The sequence below is a fragment of the Bombus impatiens genome, unplaced genomic scaffold (genome assembly GCF_000188095.3).
Source record: "Bombus impatiens unplaced genomic scaffold, BIMP_2.2 scf_0344, whole genome shotgun sequence".
NCBI classification, from domain to species: Eukaryota; Metazoa; Arthropoda; class Insecta; order Hymenoptera; family Apidae; genus Bombus; species Bombus impatiens.
Window position 1 is genome coordinate 660028 of NT_176763.1, and position 15827 is coordinate 675854.

Sequence of the window (15827 nt, forward strand, 5' to 3'; positions counted from 1 at the left end):
TGAATCATAGTTGTTTGAATAATTTATTTAGAATCACTAATACAATTTTAGAATGGAAATACGATTAAGAGTTTTATGACGATACTGACAGTATTAATCGGTATTTACTGTATCATCGCTGACTAAAATCTTATCTTTAATCATGATTTTACGCGTTCCAGTTGATAACCAAACTGCAACTTCATACATATCGTTTATTCAATCTGCAATTGGATCGACGACACATGGACAGAGGAACACATTTCTAGTAATTATATCGTATTACTGATATTACAAGTGTTTTTAAACATTGAATTAAACGTCTTCAAATTCTATCAAGGAAAAATTACTATGAAATCGTCTACGTGCAAAACATTTTTTCGCAATCAAAAATATGTACGTTTTTACACTACGATTTCTGTTATATGTTTAGAAAGCTTAATATCTTTGTCTCTTTTTTTAGAAGTGTTCCTTTCGTTATAAATATTCATTATTATATGAAATCTTTGTATTTTGTATTTCGCAAATTTGAACACTTGATATGCCCATAAAAGTTCGTTTCAGTATGTATTTCGCGGGATATTTTGAAATTTCATTAGCGTCGCAATGAAATGCCACGTATCGTGTTTATATCGGTGAAGTTTGAAAAAAAAAATTAGAAAGTGTACATGGAAATTAGAAGATAGTTATTGCGAACATATTTCACAGGAGCCATCAAAGTATTTGATCAATAAATTATCCATTTTACATTAATAAGCTTCCTTGTATTTAGTGAAAACACTTTTTCCACTAATTACAATCGTTGCAAAAATACCATTGTATACTTTATGAAAGAGTCGTTTTTATTTAAAGTACAATATCATATAAAGTACAAATAACACAGCTCTTAATCGTCTTGCATTAAACACACTAATTTTGTAGTGAAATTATGTAGTATTTTGTTTTATTAAAACCAACTCTATTTTGTTTTATTAAAACTAAACTTCTAATTTCCGCCTTAAATCAACCTTACCAACATAAACGTAATAGCCATGTGTTATTGCAGCATTAATAACGTTTCAAAAAGTTTTTTTTTATGTAATATGGCCATAAAAATTTTTCTGCGATAACGCATTCATCAAATACTTTCATGATTCATCATACGTGCTTGTTAAAAAATCATTTATTATTTGAAATAATCGCAATTACTATAAAATTAATAACTCCCGCGTAATGAACAATTTCAGTGATTCTTAACGAGAAGATACAGCTTGATTTAAATGATCCTTCGAGAGTGTATCTGTTCATGCTACATCGTACGATTTATTGTGCAGTTATATGTGATAACGTTCTGGTCATTTCTTCAAGCCTATCTCTCTCTCTCTCTCTCTCTCTTCCTGCTTTTTATTTTAAATTACAAATATCGTCGTCAATGGTAGGTCGTCGATTCGACATTATTATGTTGATATCGCGAATGGTTATCGGCTGGAGGACAAACTGCTATAAAACGTTGTGAAGCGCTGTCGTTCTAATTTCGTAATATTGTTTTCTTTACACATTCCACATGACATACTCGGCTAACTAGCATACGGCTATTGAATTTAGCTCGATATTTACGATAACAAGCGTTGGCTATTTGCTTTTCGAGCTTGTCACGTGTCAAGTGTGTTACACAGGTGTGTCGTCCTTTTCTTCTCTGTCTTACAGTCACGCTTCTATTTGCACGCATAAATTTGCGCTTGTATCGTGATTAATTAACACTTGAACGCCGATGAAGTGTTTTGCAACTTTTGCCAAACGTGCGCCGTTCCCTCTCCGTACATTAAACTATCGTTTCAAATTATTTTCCATTCAGTCATCGCGCGTACTCATCGTCTTCTGTGTACTCGTATTTCATGCGTTTATCTTCGAAAAAAACGTATCGCCTACGAATTGAAATATCGATAATTGTAACGAAATCTCAGGAAAACCATGTAATAAGCTTCGTTTGACGTAAACATAGCATTAAAAACAAAAACATTGTAGCGTCACCCAAAATCAAGTCGGAAACTACCGCTATTAATAGTTACGTGCGCGACCGCATGTGCTTTATTATCACTTGGCGAGGTTTGCGAACAGATATCGCATCCATATTTGAGATGCTTAGTCACGCGACCTCGGTTATTCGAAAGGCTTCTCCTCTATTTAGTTCGCTACAGATGAATTTTGAGAGTACAGGTCTGTGCAAAGTGCATCTCGTAACATCGAAGGAAGAATGTTTCTCGTAGATAATGAACTTTCTTAAAAAACGATTTCTGAACGATTCCCCTGAAACGTTATCGTTCGTACGATAAGATACTTGATATCTTGATAGACTATTTAGATATTAAGGGGAATGCACACAGACACACATATATATATATATTTACTTGAAAAAAAATTGTCGTGTCATGCCTGGAGCCTGGCAACGTAAATTATTACGAGCGCTATTTATTATTATATTATTCCGTTATAAAAATATTTTGCAGTCTTACTTCATGAGACAGCAATTTGGTGATCGTCATTTATCCTTGACAATTTTAAGATGACGCAGATGGCTACGAATGAATGTTACAGCAGTTAGATGTAAACGATAAAACGTAAAATTGTCGCATGTGCTGTTTTAATGTCGTATAGTTTGGCTGTAGGAAGCGTAAATGTGTCCCGTTTTAATTAGATTCGACGAGCCTATTCTTTCTTTCCAGCATAATAACACCTGGCATAAAAAAAGAACGCTTTCTGTGTTTTTAACGTCCGTGTAAAACAGCAGGATATGCAAAACAAAAGGGATAATTACGTACACGCGGCAGATAAGTTTGCAAAACTACACCCACGAACAGCGGTGAAAGTACGAATGACTGTCGGCTGCATACTTATGTAGTTACGTTTCCTTACACTGTTATATCGCGTGATTACGATAGACGAACATTTGCACTATATGTGGGCAAGACGCACGTTAATTGCGCTGATTGATGATCATTTTCATGGAATTGCGGAAAATTTTATTGTAATAAATCGTATAAATCGATGGTGTCACATTAAATGTTAAATACAAATTCTTTCTCTAAATTTGTTTAATTTTGTTACTGACGTCGTTGGATTCTAATGTCGCAAATAGCTCAATTTGCTGTTTAATATATAAAATAAATATTAATTGAAATGAATTACATAAGTAAGATCGTCCCAAATTAAAAGTTTTATTTAAGTTCTTTCTTTGTTAATGTTATTACTGGTGTTACTTACTAACACGTTTCTTCTTTCTTCAATTTTCAATTTTAATATGCAAATCGCTATACTCGGAATACAATTCGTTCCGTTTATTTATCAAAATTAATGAGTAACTGTATGTCGTAAAATCGCGCCATTATATAGATACTGGAATTGCATTTGCGCGTACGTCAATTAAGCAGCAATATTTACTGCAACTTCAATTTTTCGCGTTTCTTTTATGTTGCTGTTAATATCTCGAAGACGTTATCAGTAATACTATGTTTTCTCGCGCGCATTTAATTATGACGAGAGAAGTGAAAGAATGTGATTTTTACGAATAAAAAGAAACGTGACTTTTAGTCTGGAAAATTTTATATCGCATAAGAAGATACAACCGCTTTCAAGACAGCCTATTATGTCATTGATAAAATTAGAAGTAACGTAGTAACATGAAAAGTCGATACCTATGATAAACAACTTTTTTTTTCACTAACTGTGTTCATCGTTCTACTGAAATCAGCGTTTTGTTAAATTTCATAACATATAGGACGCATCATAAATTTTCATCTTAAAACGTTGTTATTTGTTTATCAGCTGTGATTGCACTCGAGATTATATCCTACAGCAACATATCGTATGATATTCCCAATCAATTTCTGTCTTTCTCGATTACTTGTTATCTCACTTCGTATAGTAAAAATACAACGTTAATATCAATAAAAACTTGATTTATCAATTAAATTTGTATGCCATACCTAGAAACGATTCCATTCGTTTTATTCGACAGAGCGTGGCACGTAACGTATCACAAGGAAGTTTCCCACTTTTTTAGAATACAAGGGTTTATCAGAAAGGACTCTAAAGTCCAATCATAGCGAAGCGGTATAAACGATAAAATATGTTTGTAACCGCGCTAAAACGAACTTGTTTTTAGCAAGGTCAGTTCTCTACTATTTCCTTGATAGCAATGGAACACGAAAAAGAGAAAGATGAGATATTTGTAATTAAATTGTTCTTTCGCAGACTCTTGATACTACGCTACTGATACGCACGAGAGGAATTGTAACTGTTTCTCCTTACAAATATATCTTGCCATGTATGATATAAATATATTATATGGATACGTGTGTTATACGGAACATTTTGAAATTTTATCAGTACTGAATGAAACTCGACTATCATAGTAGTCGTATTGGTAAAATTTGAAACAAATCTGAAAATATACACAAAAGCTACAGTATAGTTAGCGAAAGTATATGTTTCACAGAGACGAGCAAAGTATCTAAACAGTCAAATTATTTATTATATTAATAAGCTTCGATGGTCTCAGCAAGACCATTTTTATCGCTTGTTATTATATGGTTAAGATTGTTGTTCGTATCGTATAGTAATTTTTTACTTACGGTAAATGTCTTGTAACATCCGTATACATTTTCAGACCGGTTCCTTAAACCAATACAATCCTGACAGTACCAGCGAAACTTCAAAATGTTTCATATATTATAATAAACACATAAAAAGTTTCTAAGGTAAATAACGAAATACTTCGGTGATAGTAACGTGAAAATGTAGTAAAACTATCGCTTTGTTTTTATGATAAGTAAATAGATTACAATAGTGTTATATACATGACAATTGCTATCGTTCCTTGACATAGTATTTTTAAAACGTGTAGCTAGATGACTTAACAGATTAACATGAAATACGCTAAGTTACTGATCGATGAACGAATTGTCCAAGGGTACGCAAAGTTGACTATATGACGAATCGGTGGACACGCGACGTAGCCGTACGACGTCGCTCCCACCGTCGTCGGTGTCCGTCCAATGCCGAAGTGAAAAGTGACGCTAGTCACCAGCCTCTTGAAGCGAGTGGTGACGCCCCGCGCCGGGTCAGCCTCTCGGCTACGCGCCACCAACTAAAATACTGTAGTTATGTTTACGCTGCGTTCGCGATCGAATGCCTATCTAACATATCTCGTGATGTCGCGGTAATCGTACGAGTCTAGACGGGCATAATGTGTTCTCCGAGGAGAAATCATTGGCCATGATAGATTCCCGTCTCTGTGCATCTCATTAACGATGAACTATGATTCCGTGAATCTATAATAAAGTTTTTTTTAATGACTCGTATCAAATTTTGCATAATCATGCGGTTGTGTGACAGTTTGTGATTCATTAAGTGTTCACTTTTATTTTAATTCATTAAAATGTGTCGATATAGTGAACAATATCGAATTCGATATTGTTGAACGATAGTAGTGATTATCGATTGAAACATAGTGAATCGTATCGACGAACAAACGGATTCTTAATCGCAAGAATCTAAACTTGAGTTGATAACTGTATCTTTGTCCTTAGCACCGAGCCATTGTTGAATTGCGTGTAAAGAAAGGGGGACACAGTGTAGATATATTTGTGTTTATCTCGGCGCGATTAATATGCACCAGCAGGAGGTAGATTCAATATGCCGCGGAAGATTGTTGTGAAAGAGAGAAAGGAACATCTGGTAAAGTAAAGGTGCTAAAGAGCTGGTTACTACGAGAAAACACATTTACGCCGGCGACGTTCTCGAACATGTACTCCTACACGTATTGTACCGTTTACTGTACCTTGAAAATTCTCGAGATATAGTACCGGTTTATACGTAGATACGTCTAAAGCGAAACGACCGATCAATCGAAGAGAAGGATATATAGTGAGGATATTCTGCTGATGCTAAAGCGTATCGATCGAAAACATTGATTTTTGGATTAAGCTCTTCTAGAGCTTAAATGGCGACTATGGGAGTTATCGTATATATACCACGTAGGTAATTTTTTTCCGAGAATGAGTAATATTTAAATGTATGCATTTGACGTCGACTCATGCTCGACTTATCGGTGATCGGCAAAATAATATCGTATTTTCATATTTCACGCGCTAGGTTCTTACTTCGTTGTAGACCCTGTCTCGTTAAAGTTGAACTATGCAAATTGCTATTGTTTACATCTTTGGCGTCCCGATTATAGTATGTTTATTCAAGCCGATTTACGGTGGAAAATGTAAGAAGTTATAAATAATGTTCGAGACTGCTTGATTTTGTCGTAAGAAGGAAGAGAGAAACGTAATATGCGCGAGCTTTGGAATTCGTATATATAGTTAGGTATATACATAGTTCACAATGTGCAGAGTATATCACGTGTTTGATATGCCATCGACCTACATGTACTCTGGATTAACTCTGTGACCAGCATTGAATCTATTGAACTCAAATAGCGTTCGACTTAAGCACTTAAGCGATACTTAAAGACTGAAATTACGTGCTTCTTGAATAAGAATGATGTTATATCATGATACGTTTCTCATTTATAGGTTCCATTGAAAAGTGAATTCGTTAGTCTGATAGCTTATCGCTGAGATCGAAAGTGCTGAGTCACAACAATTTAACGATTTATTCTGTGCATTCTTACTATATTTTTTCTTCTTGCACCTCATATTTTTTCATGCTTACATCGCTATATATAACGGATAGTCTGTTATTGAATATACTTCAGCGCATTAAATGAAAAATGATAAATAACAAAATTCGAATGAGTATAACAAACCTAGTTTGAACCATTAAGTCATACTACATATATGTATCGTTTCATGTATGTTAATAGCGCTCGCTTAATACAGCACATATTTAATGGATATTTTTAGACAGACTTAATAACCTTTAAATATAATTTAATTGTTGTGCTCAAAGTTATCCGTTTACTGAAAATGCTTTAATTGAAATTTAATTAAATGCGTTTTATAAAATCGCTTTAATTGAAAGCATTAATTCCCTTTTTTGTGCTAAAGTTTCAAATGCAATGTACGTATATAGCACGTATAGTAGTTAAATATATAATAATATATATAATATAATTATATAAATAAAATATATAATAATAATATATATATATATATATTATGCAGCTAACATACAACTAATCGAATGTTAAATCGCACAGACATTTCACCTATTCGTTGATAATGTGAAATCATTATTATTCCTCACAGTATAATTTACATATTTCTTCTTGAGGCAAACAAACTTACTTGAGAAACTTGCATCAATAAGGACAATGTATTGAAAAAATCAACAGTTTAAAAATATATCATAGCTCTTATCTGAGATACGTATATAGTCGTTAGTATAGTGAGGAGTAAAAAAATAAGAAATGGTAATAAAGCATTGTATTTCTTTTCGCAAAATTAGTTGATAAGAACGAATGAAACTTGATCTTAGTCACGTACGATTCTGTTGCAGCTGAATGTGCTGAATGTTTCTAAGAAACGCGGTATCACTGTACCAGCGCATCTTAATCTCTTTGAACGCAACGTTCCTGAGTTAATTTCTTGTCATATATCCGGCATGGATTCTACAGTCGATATTGACTTCTTTTTTAAATTTTTATCTTTTTCGCAATATGTTATTCTCCGATAAACTTGTCAAGTTGTGTTTATTTTGTATATCTATATACGTATGTATATTTGATAAAATTTACTAGTTATCTTATGTTTAAATTATTGATTCATACATATATCTGGTATTGGTAATATCCTTTATTCGTTCAATAAATATGTAGAATATGTTTCGATAAGTTCATTCTAAATTAAACTAGGGTAAGTAGAGTCGATAACACGTGAAATAAACATATTCTTATACATATTTCTTTCGTTTATCGTATAATTCTTTTACGATTTCTTGATTTTATCTTAAAGATATAGCGCATATTAATAGGCATGGTTGATCAAGAAGTAATCCACGCGACCAATAGACCTTGAGCTTGAGCCTTCCTCTTCTTACGGCATGTGTATTTTCACACTGTTCGTTAAATGAAATATATACATGCACTGTTTGTCAAGTAATTATTTAATAAAACCATGCGAATGTTTCTTATTACACACGACTGATTCACTTGCACCATAACTTGACAACTTTAGTAAAAATAAATATTATTTCTACAAAAATAATTACACACAATGAGTAACTTTGAAAAATGTACTATTACAAAATTTAATACTCTATCATTTCATGTATTTTAATAGTGCTCGCTTAATACAATACATATTTCAGTGGATATTTTAAGACAGAATTAATAATTCTTAAATATAATTTAATTGTTGTGGATGACGCTTAAAATTATCCGTTTACTGAAAATGTCGTAATATAAAACCGCTTTAATTAAAAGAATTAACTCTTTTATTTGTGCTAAAATTTCGAACATATATAGTACACTTCTTCACAATTATTGACGTATCTATAGACTTCATTGCTAAGCAAAATTGTAAGTCAAGTAAATAAGGAAATGCAAGATCGATCATTTCATAAAATCGCCTTTTCGTATTATCATATTCATAAATCATTTCACAAAGTAGTCTTTATTTTCATATTTGTCCGTATTTATATTTTTGCCTTAATTCTCTCTCTCTCTCTTTCTCTCTCTCTCTCTCTGGTTCTACAAAAAATCCTTTATTAGATAAATTTAATTATAGTTATATGATTTATATTATACCTTAAATTACATTAATATAATATATAATGATAACATATTATTATTAAAATAAAATGTTACAGGCATGTATACCATGCGCATGCTAGATAATGGTAACAACAACGCTTCTGGTCCAACGGGAGCCTTGTCAGGAGTTCAGACAGCTGGTGGTACGACCTCTTCGGCAACAGGAGTTACGACACTTCCGGGTGTAACAGACGAAAGGATGGATGCATCCAGTGATAGTGCTGTCAGCAGCATGGGCAGCGAACGCGTACCATCCCTTTCGGATGGCGAGTGGATGGAAACTGGATCTAATTCTAGCCATACACAAGCTGATTCTCATTATACTATGGATTATGCTAGGTGATTAAATTATATTGAAATAATGAAACAATTTCAATAGAATGTTATTTACCAATCGGACAAATTGATAAGTAATTCCTATATTTTGTATTGCAATCTCGCTTCCTGTTCGAATTAACGTTATCACTGAAATTTTTATTAAATGCTCTTACATAATAAAACCAAGATGGTAATGAAACAAATAATGTTTTGCAATATAATTTTACAAATTACAATAATTAATAATTAGTCATGTAAGATACGACTGTCGCAAGTTACAGTTTTTCTAAGACTATATAATTTTGTCGATAAATGAAAGTAAATGACGTAAATTCTAAATCATAATATTAATAATGTTTATGTAATTATATTAGTCATTTTGTTATTAGCAAATACCGCATGTCATACGACTGCAGCTATTCCGTTTCTGGAAGGAATGCTGGTTCTCCAAGATGTCAAACAGAGCGTACAATGCCTCCAGTTGCTCAAAAAAAACATCAGATGTTTGCAAAACGATACTTCCAGGAACAAGGAACTGGTTAGTTTATGTATATATATAAACAATCGATACAATGTGGCATCGTATGTAATTAAGATTTAATGGATTTTATATCTATTTTTCATACATGGCAGGTTCGCCTCTCGGAGCTACAGCACATCCTACCACTCCAATGAAATATGAATATGAATCGCACACAGTCGGTGCTGGGGCACCAGGAAATGCCTATTCTGGTCCGATCGAGGGTGCAGCCGGGCCTCAACCTGAAATAAAATATAGTTGTAGTGTAGATTTCAGTCGTCATCAATCAGGTAAAACTGACCTCTTGGCTTCTGAATATTTATATCAAACAGATATTTCTTAGCTTTATCTTACAGAACTCTAAGACGATAAAATATTTTAAATAAAATGTATTATGTATTATTTAAGTAAGCGAGATGTGTCAGGTATTAAGCATAATAATACTTGCTTCTTTTTTATACCATCAGGACGTTCAGCTATAGAACACGTTCATCATAATCACACGTACCATTTACCTGCAGAAAGTTCCGGATCTCTTCAACGTCCAGTTTCTCGTGACAAAAAAGGTGAACTATATAGATCAAACTGGCAACATGATTGTTGCATACTTTAATAATATTATAATGTAATAATACTATATTATTAATTTTAATAATTAAAAAATATTATTAAAAATATTAATAATATTAATAACATTATAATATACTTTAATAATATGTAATATTTATAATTCAATAGTATTACATTTGTAATCTTCGTTAATGTCTTTTTTAGTACGTAAAAGTGATAGCGAGGAACACCTAACTAGAGATGAGAAAAGAGCAAGGGCGTTGAATGTCCCTATTCCGGTGAATGATATTATTAATCTACCAATGGACGAATTTAACGAACGTCTTAGTAAATATGATCTCAGCGAAGCACAATTGTCTTTGATACGTGACATTAGAAGACGGGGCAAGAACAAAGTTGCCGCCCAAAACTGTCGCAAGCGTAAGCTAGATCAAATCATTAGTCTTGCTGACGAAGTAAAGGAGATGAGAGACCGCAAGATGAGGCTTATTCGTGAACGAGAATTCATGCTTATTGAAAGACAACGTGTAAAAGACAAATTTAGTCAACTTTATCGTCATGTATTTCAGGTTAGTATATTCTATTAGTTATTTATTTTGTAAATAAATTGGAAATTCGGCTTGTAAATAATATAAGTTAATAATTGGATGTAATATTATTCGTATATTAAAATTAAAAACAACTTTACCATTTAATTTACAGTCCTTGCGCGACCCTGATGGCAATCAATATCATCCTTACGAATACAGTCTTCAACAGTCTGCCGATGGAAATGTGTTGTTAGTGCCAAGGAACCAGACAAATCCTCACCATCCACGTCCTACAACAATGGAACCAAAAACAAAACCTGATCCTGAACATAAGGAATGAAATTATCAAGAAATCACGTTTTAAAACGTTTGGAAAGAGAAACTCTATTTTCTTCATATACCGGCTGCACTTTTGCAAAATGAACATAAAGGCGGTGCTGAGATAAAAATTACTTACGATTTTAAATACCACAATGACGAGTTTGCGTAGAAAGCTTATTGCTTAATACTGATATATTTCACACATGTTCAAATAAATGAAAAAATTTTTCAAAAGTTTTGCAGAAACTCACATTGAGTCTCACATTTCTTTACAACTAAAGAATAATCATCAAACGTAAGAAATGTCGATTGTACATATAGTTATATAGCATAAATAAACCAATAAACAATATAAATAGAAAAAAAGTAGACAACATTTATAAAAGTCTGCGTTATATTTCTTAATGTAAAATTTTTATTTATTATTTTAAACAACTATATCATTATGAGTTGATTTACAATCACGAGCTCATTTAAAAGAAAAAGAATCATATTATAAAATTTTTTAAGTGTCACTTTTTTTCTATTCAAATTCAAGGGAACAGTATAATAATAATCCAATTAAAATAATTTTCTTACAATTCTCTTTTGTTATTTTTATAACACAAGTGTGTTTTAATCCTAAATGCATGTATATGTACATGTATGTTTTTTACGCACCGTGGGTATATTACATATACATATAGTGAGTATATTACATATACTTACATTTTTATGAAGAGGATTTAACGCGTTTCGATGCAGTTGTTTCAGTTATGAATATATATACATATGATATATATTTGATATATAACTGACGTAGGTGTTAACTATCTACGATCACATCGAAATATGATTATTCAACATAATTCGTGTCTATTAAATTAAATCACTTTCAAAATTATATAAACTTGCCAAACTTCATAAATATTTGCATATTTTGGTAGGAATAAAAAAGGGAGTTACATTGAGTTTGTTATACATAACTCAATGGGGAAGAGATAAAATATATCTGCACAAATATGCAATGCTAAGGAAATAAACATTTGTTGGACAACATATTTGTAATTTGCAATGATAAAAAACAGGAATGCAAAATTAAACTTGCATTTATTAAATTGGAAATTAAATGGAAGGAACGATTTAAATAATAAACAATGTGTGTTAAAGCATCGAATAATATATATTGTTCTATGAACTGTTTAGTGTTCTGTACAGTAAACTGCTCCAAAAATGTTAAATTTCAGTCCGTTCAAATGAAATATTAACGATAAATTGTAATATAAAGTGGGGAGATATCTAGTAATTAATGTGACTATGTGGATACTTTTAACGCAACGTATTGTACTGCTACGATATTAATAATAGTATTGTTTGAAACATGAATGAAAACATAACAAATACACATATTTTTATAAAGTAAGGGACGAATAAAGTTTAGGTATTTCACATTTGTCTTTGTATATATATATTAATATAGTTAGAATAATTTTCTATAAATATTATACATATATAAATATCGAACATATGTATTTATGTATATACATGTATATGTATAAATACATATATGCAGAGTAATAATTGAGATATATGTTATAAGATTAAAAATGAAAAAGAACTACTGTTTACGCCGACAATTTATAATAGTCATGTCTTTATTAACATTTACATACACAATTGTATTTATATTATTGGGTGTAGGCTGCCTTTACGTACTGTATTTAGCGAGTGGAGATCACGTTGTTAAGAATTGCTGCAAAAAGAATAATTTACAATTACTCTGTTCGTGAATTGTACAAACGAACTAGATTTATACACCTCAATTCCATCTGATCACATTGTCATTTTAAGATCTCCTATGTCATTAAATTTCTATATTGTATAAATAAAGCTGAATAAACCTTTGGGGAAATTACTGTATACATTTCAATATAATATGTGCATGATACTTGTCCAACTTCATGCTATTTATGAAAAATTAAGAATTTAAAAATAAAAATGAAACTGTGAAAGCTGTTACCCATGTAATTATAATGCTGATAAACAAAAATAATTTTTATAATAAAAATATTACATAATATATTTCTATATGAAAAGTAACATAGATTTTTTAATATGAACAAAAGTTGAAATTTTAAATGAAGTTACAGTGTTATAGACCAAAAATATTCAGGATAGTCTGATATATCATTTTGCAAAACCTAATTTTGCCTAATACTATTTTATTTCTTTGGCTCTTTGCAATATATTTCTCTATGAATAAGAATAAATAAGCTCTGCAATATATTTGCAAAAAATTATAATATTTATTGTTTATATATATTACATGTGATGCTAGAAAGCATACTAGAATAGTCATATAATACGTAAGTAAAAGAATAATTTTCATAGTATATAACAAGAAAGTTAAACATCATATAAAAATTATAGTGTATAATTTAAATGTATTGTGAAGAATATATTCCCTCCTCTCAAGGTTCCAAGGACATTTACTAATTATAAGTCAAGTGAAATGTATGTACCTATATATTCCCTTTTGTAAGCAGCTGTATATAATTAATATGGCTAATGAGAAATATTAACAATTTATTTTATATATTATGATATTTACATTATTTATATATTTAAACATATTTCTTTCTAATCAAATCGTTTAATGATTCTTTAAGTGTAGTATTTTGAATATTAGTAAAGTATCAATAGCTATCGTGATATGAAATATATGTAATTGCAGAGAGTTGCTAGGAGACTGATGAAGTATTTACCAATGGCGCCTGAGGAGTGGTTGAGACTTATTCAAAATGCTACGAAAACTGCAATTATTCAAGATGGTAAGATAATTTAAAAATATACTAATGTCATATTCTTAAAGCTTTCGTTATGTATTGAACTTTTTCGTATAAGAATTATTCAAAGATTGCTTAAATGTAAAGATTTTTAAATGTACAGTTTTAACCTTCAAAATGTTTAATCAATAAATACTGTCAGTTGAAATTTTGTATTATACGTTTGTTATTGACAATGTCATGGATTAATCTCAAACGTTTCTCTGTTATTGAATTATGTATTATATGTAAAATCTGTTATATATTATATGTAAAATTCATTTACATGTAATGTAAAATATAAATGTGCTTTACAAAATTACAGATATGAATGTGCCTAGTATATGATTTTATTGGCATTTTTATTTCTTTTGTCAGCTATTTAAATGTTATTTTAACATATGTTGTCAGATGTAATTTGATGTATATAATTACATATGGTTACATAAAGCAATGTTACATTTTCTTAAAATTATATCAAATGTAATATTTTTACATACTTTTATATATAGGAAAAAGAAAAGTCCATTTTTTAATGGAAGATGGTAGGGAAATGGTAGAAGAATACCACTTAGAAACAAATGTTTTAGTACGGAGAGCATGGAAAGAGAAAGGTAAACTTGGACAAGATATAGGTTGGAAAGTAGAAATTGGAGACCCTGAACCTAGACAAAATAATATTGAAGCATATGGGATTCAGGAAAGTTCAAGTGCTGTATGTAAAGTATATTTTGCACAGTATAAGATTATATCATGTATCTAATACATGATAACCTATTTAATCTAAATATATGTTTGAATTTTCCAAAATATAATGAATAATAATCACTACTATATATATCTTTGTAATAGCCATTTATTACAAGAAGAATTACAAAAACTGCACTCGAATGGCGCATAAGGAATTTGCCATATCCACAGAATGTATATAGTGTAACAGCAGAAGATGATAACACAATAACTGTTCGTACAATCAACAAAAAATATTTTAAAAAGATAATAGTTCCAGATTTAGAACGTGCTGGATTAAAAGTAGTACAAGACAGAATATCCTTCACACATCAATACAGTACGCTAATTATTACGGTACGAGAAGTATCTGTATTTTTAATACATTTACATAACTAGACTGCAGACTTTTATGCAATATTATATTTTTTTGAATATAAGTCGAAGGACAGGATCTAAGTAGTGATTTCATTTATTAAATATTGAGTATTTTGTATATTTTATATAGTTCTGTATATTATTCTATGCATTTTTGCACCTTTAAATTTTCTACAAATGCATAAAAGTCTGTAACCTATATATAATTGTTCATTTCTTTTTTGTAGTATAAAAAACCACCTGCACTTCTAGAGTTGGAAAAAAAGGTATTAGATGAAATATTACAACTGAAAGCAAGAAAAGATGGTGATGTACAGTGTCCAACAAGCTAATAAAATCTTTTTTTCTAAAAATATTTTTCTGTTTTGCTTGTCCACAGTCATATTTAGAAAATGAAGTCAAAGAAATTAAATTTCACATTATAATATTTATCATTAATATCATATAAATTAAACGCATTATTATATATAACTGAAAATTTGATTGAAAATTTATTGAAAAATTTATTTAAAAATATTAATCTATAGAATTTTTATGCATATAGTAAATAAACGGTAAGTATTTTATTCTTTTTAATTTGGTTAAGAGAAATAATCTTTATAAATACTTTTTGTATGAAATTTATTTTTCAACGTAGCGGGATTGCGCGCGCGAAAATCGAGAAATCGATAGATCGATCATTCATTCGTTCTGCGTCGCGAGTACTATCGACTGCATCTTGCTACTATGTATGTGTGCCGTGTAAACTGTGTTGGTGATATTGCGTTTCGGTGTTATGCTTATAATTCCGCATTATAATATCTAAATAAGCAAAGAATATGATGAAATCTATACCCGAGAGGCAAGTATTATTTATTTTTTATTTTTTACAATTCCATTGAGTTTAATGAGGCATTTAAAACTATTTATTCAATGATTTAAATCGGAGGTCACATTGC

General features: G+C 30.7%; 3 protein-coding genes across 9 annotated transcripts in view; all 3 read left to right on the plus strand.

Moving 5' to 3' along the window:
• The window catches only part of LOC100744774 (segmentation protein cap'n'collar), a 116093-nt gene extending 103214 nt beyond the window's left edge, over window positions 1-12879 (plus strand). For 6 of the 7 annotated variants that reach the window (XM_012385718.3, XM_003489558.4, XM_012385719.3 and 3 more), the window contains 6 exons: window positions 8776-9058; window positions 9427-9575; window positions 9671-9847; window positions 10025-10123; window positions 10332-10696; window positions 10830-12879. In XM_012385718.3, coding sequence (XP_012241141.1) covers window positions 8776-9058; window positions 9427-9575; window positions 9671-9847; window positions 10025-10123; window positions 10332-10696; window positions 10830-10997 — 1241 coding nt within the window. In that variant the 3' untranslated portion in view covers window positions 10998-12879. Of the gene's footprint in view, window positions 1-8775; window positions 9059-9426; window positions 9576-9670; window positions 9848-10024; window positions 10124-10329; window positions 10697-10829 lie in introns of those variants that run through there. The other variant, XM_024367702.2, reaches the window with a different exon arrangement.
• Window positions 12880-13635: 756 nt separating this feature from the next.
• On the plus strand, window positions 13636-15244 carry LOC100744897 (protein DPCD). The gene is made up of 4 exons (XM_003489559.4): window positions 13636-13788; window positions 14295-14497; window positions 14635-14868; window positions 15117-15244. Exons 1-4 carry the CDS (start codon window positions 13710-13712, stop codon window positions 15219-15221), a joined length of 621 nt encoding a protein of 206 aa, XP_003489607.1. The 5' UTR covers window positions 13636-13709; the 3' UTR covers window positions 15222-15244.
• A 256-nt stretch (window positions 15245-15500) lies between these two features.
• The window catches only part of LOC100746418 (RNA/RNP complex-1-interacting phosphatase), a 44403-nt gene continuing 44076 nt past the window's right edge, over window positions 15501-15827 (plus strand). The window contains exon 1 of the mRNA XM_003489572.4: window positions 15501-15730. Coding sequence (XP_003489620.1) covers window positions 15708-15730 — 23 coding nt within the window. The 5' untranslated portion in view covers window positions 15501-15707. The remainder of the gene's footprint in view (window positions 15731-15827) is intronic.

Bases quoted from the DNA above. Each gene is read 5' to 3' on its own strand.
- LOC100744897 (XM_003489559.4), top strand. From the start codon at position 13,710: ATGAAGTATTTACCAATGGCGCCTGAGGAGTGGTTGAGACTTATTCAA. The intron at 14,498-14,634 runs GTATGTAAAGTA...TCTTTGTAATAG, and splicing joins TTCAGGAAAGTTCAAGTGCT to CCATTTATTACAAGAAGAAT. The intron at 14,869-15,116 runs GTACGAGAAGTA...TCTTTTTTGTAG, and splicing joins ACAGTACGCTAATTATTACG to TATAAAAAACCACCTGCACT.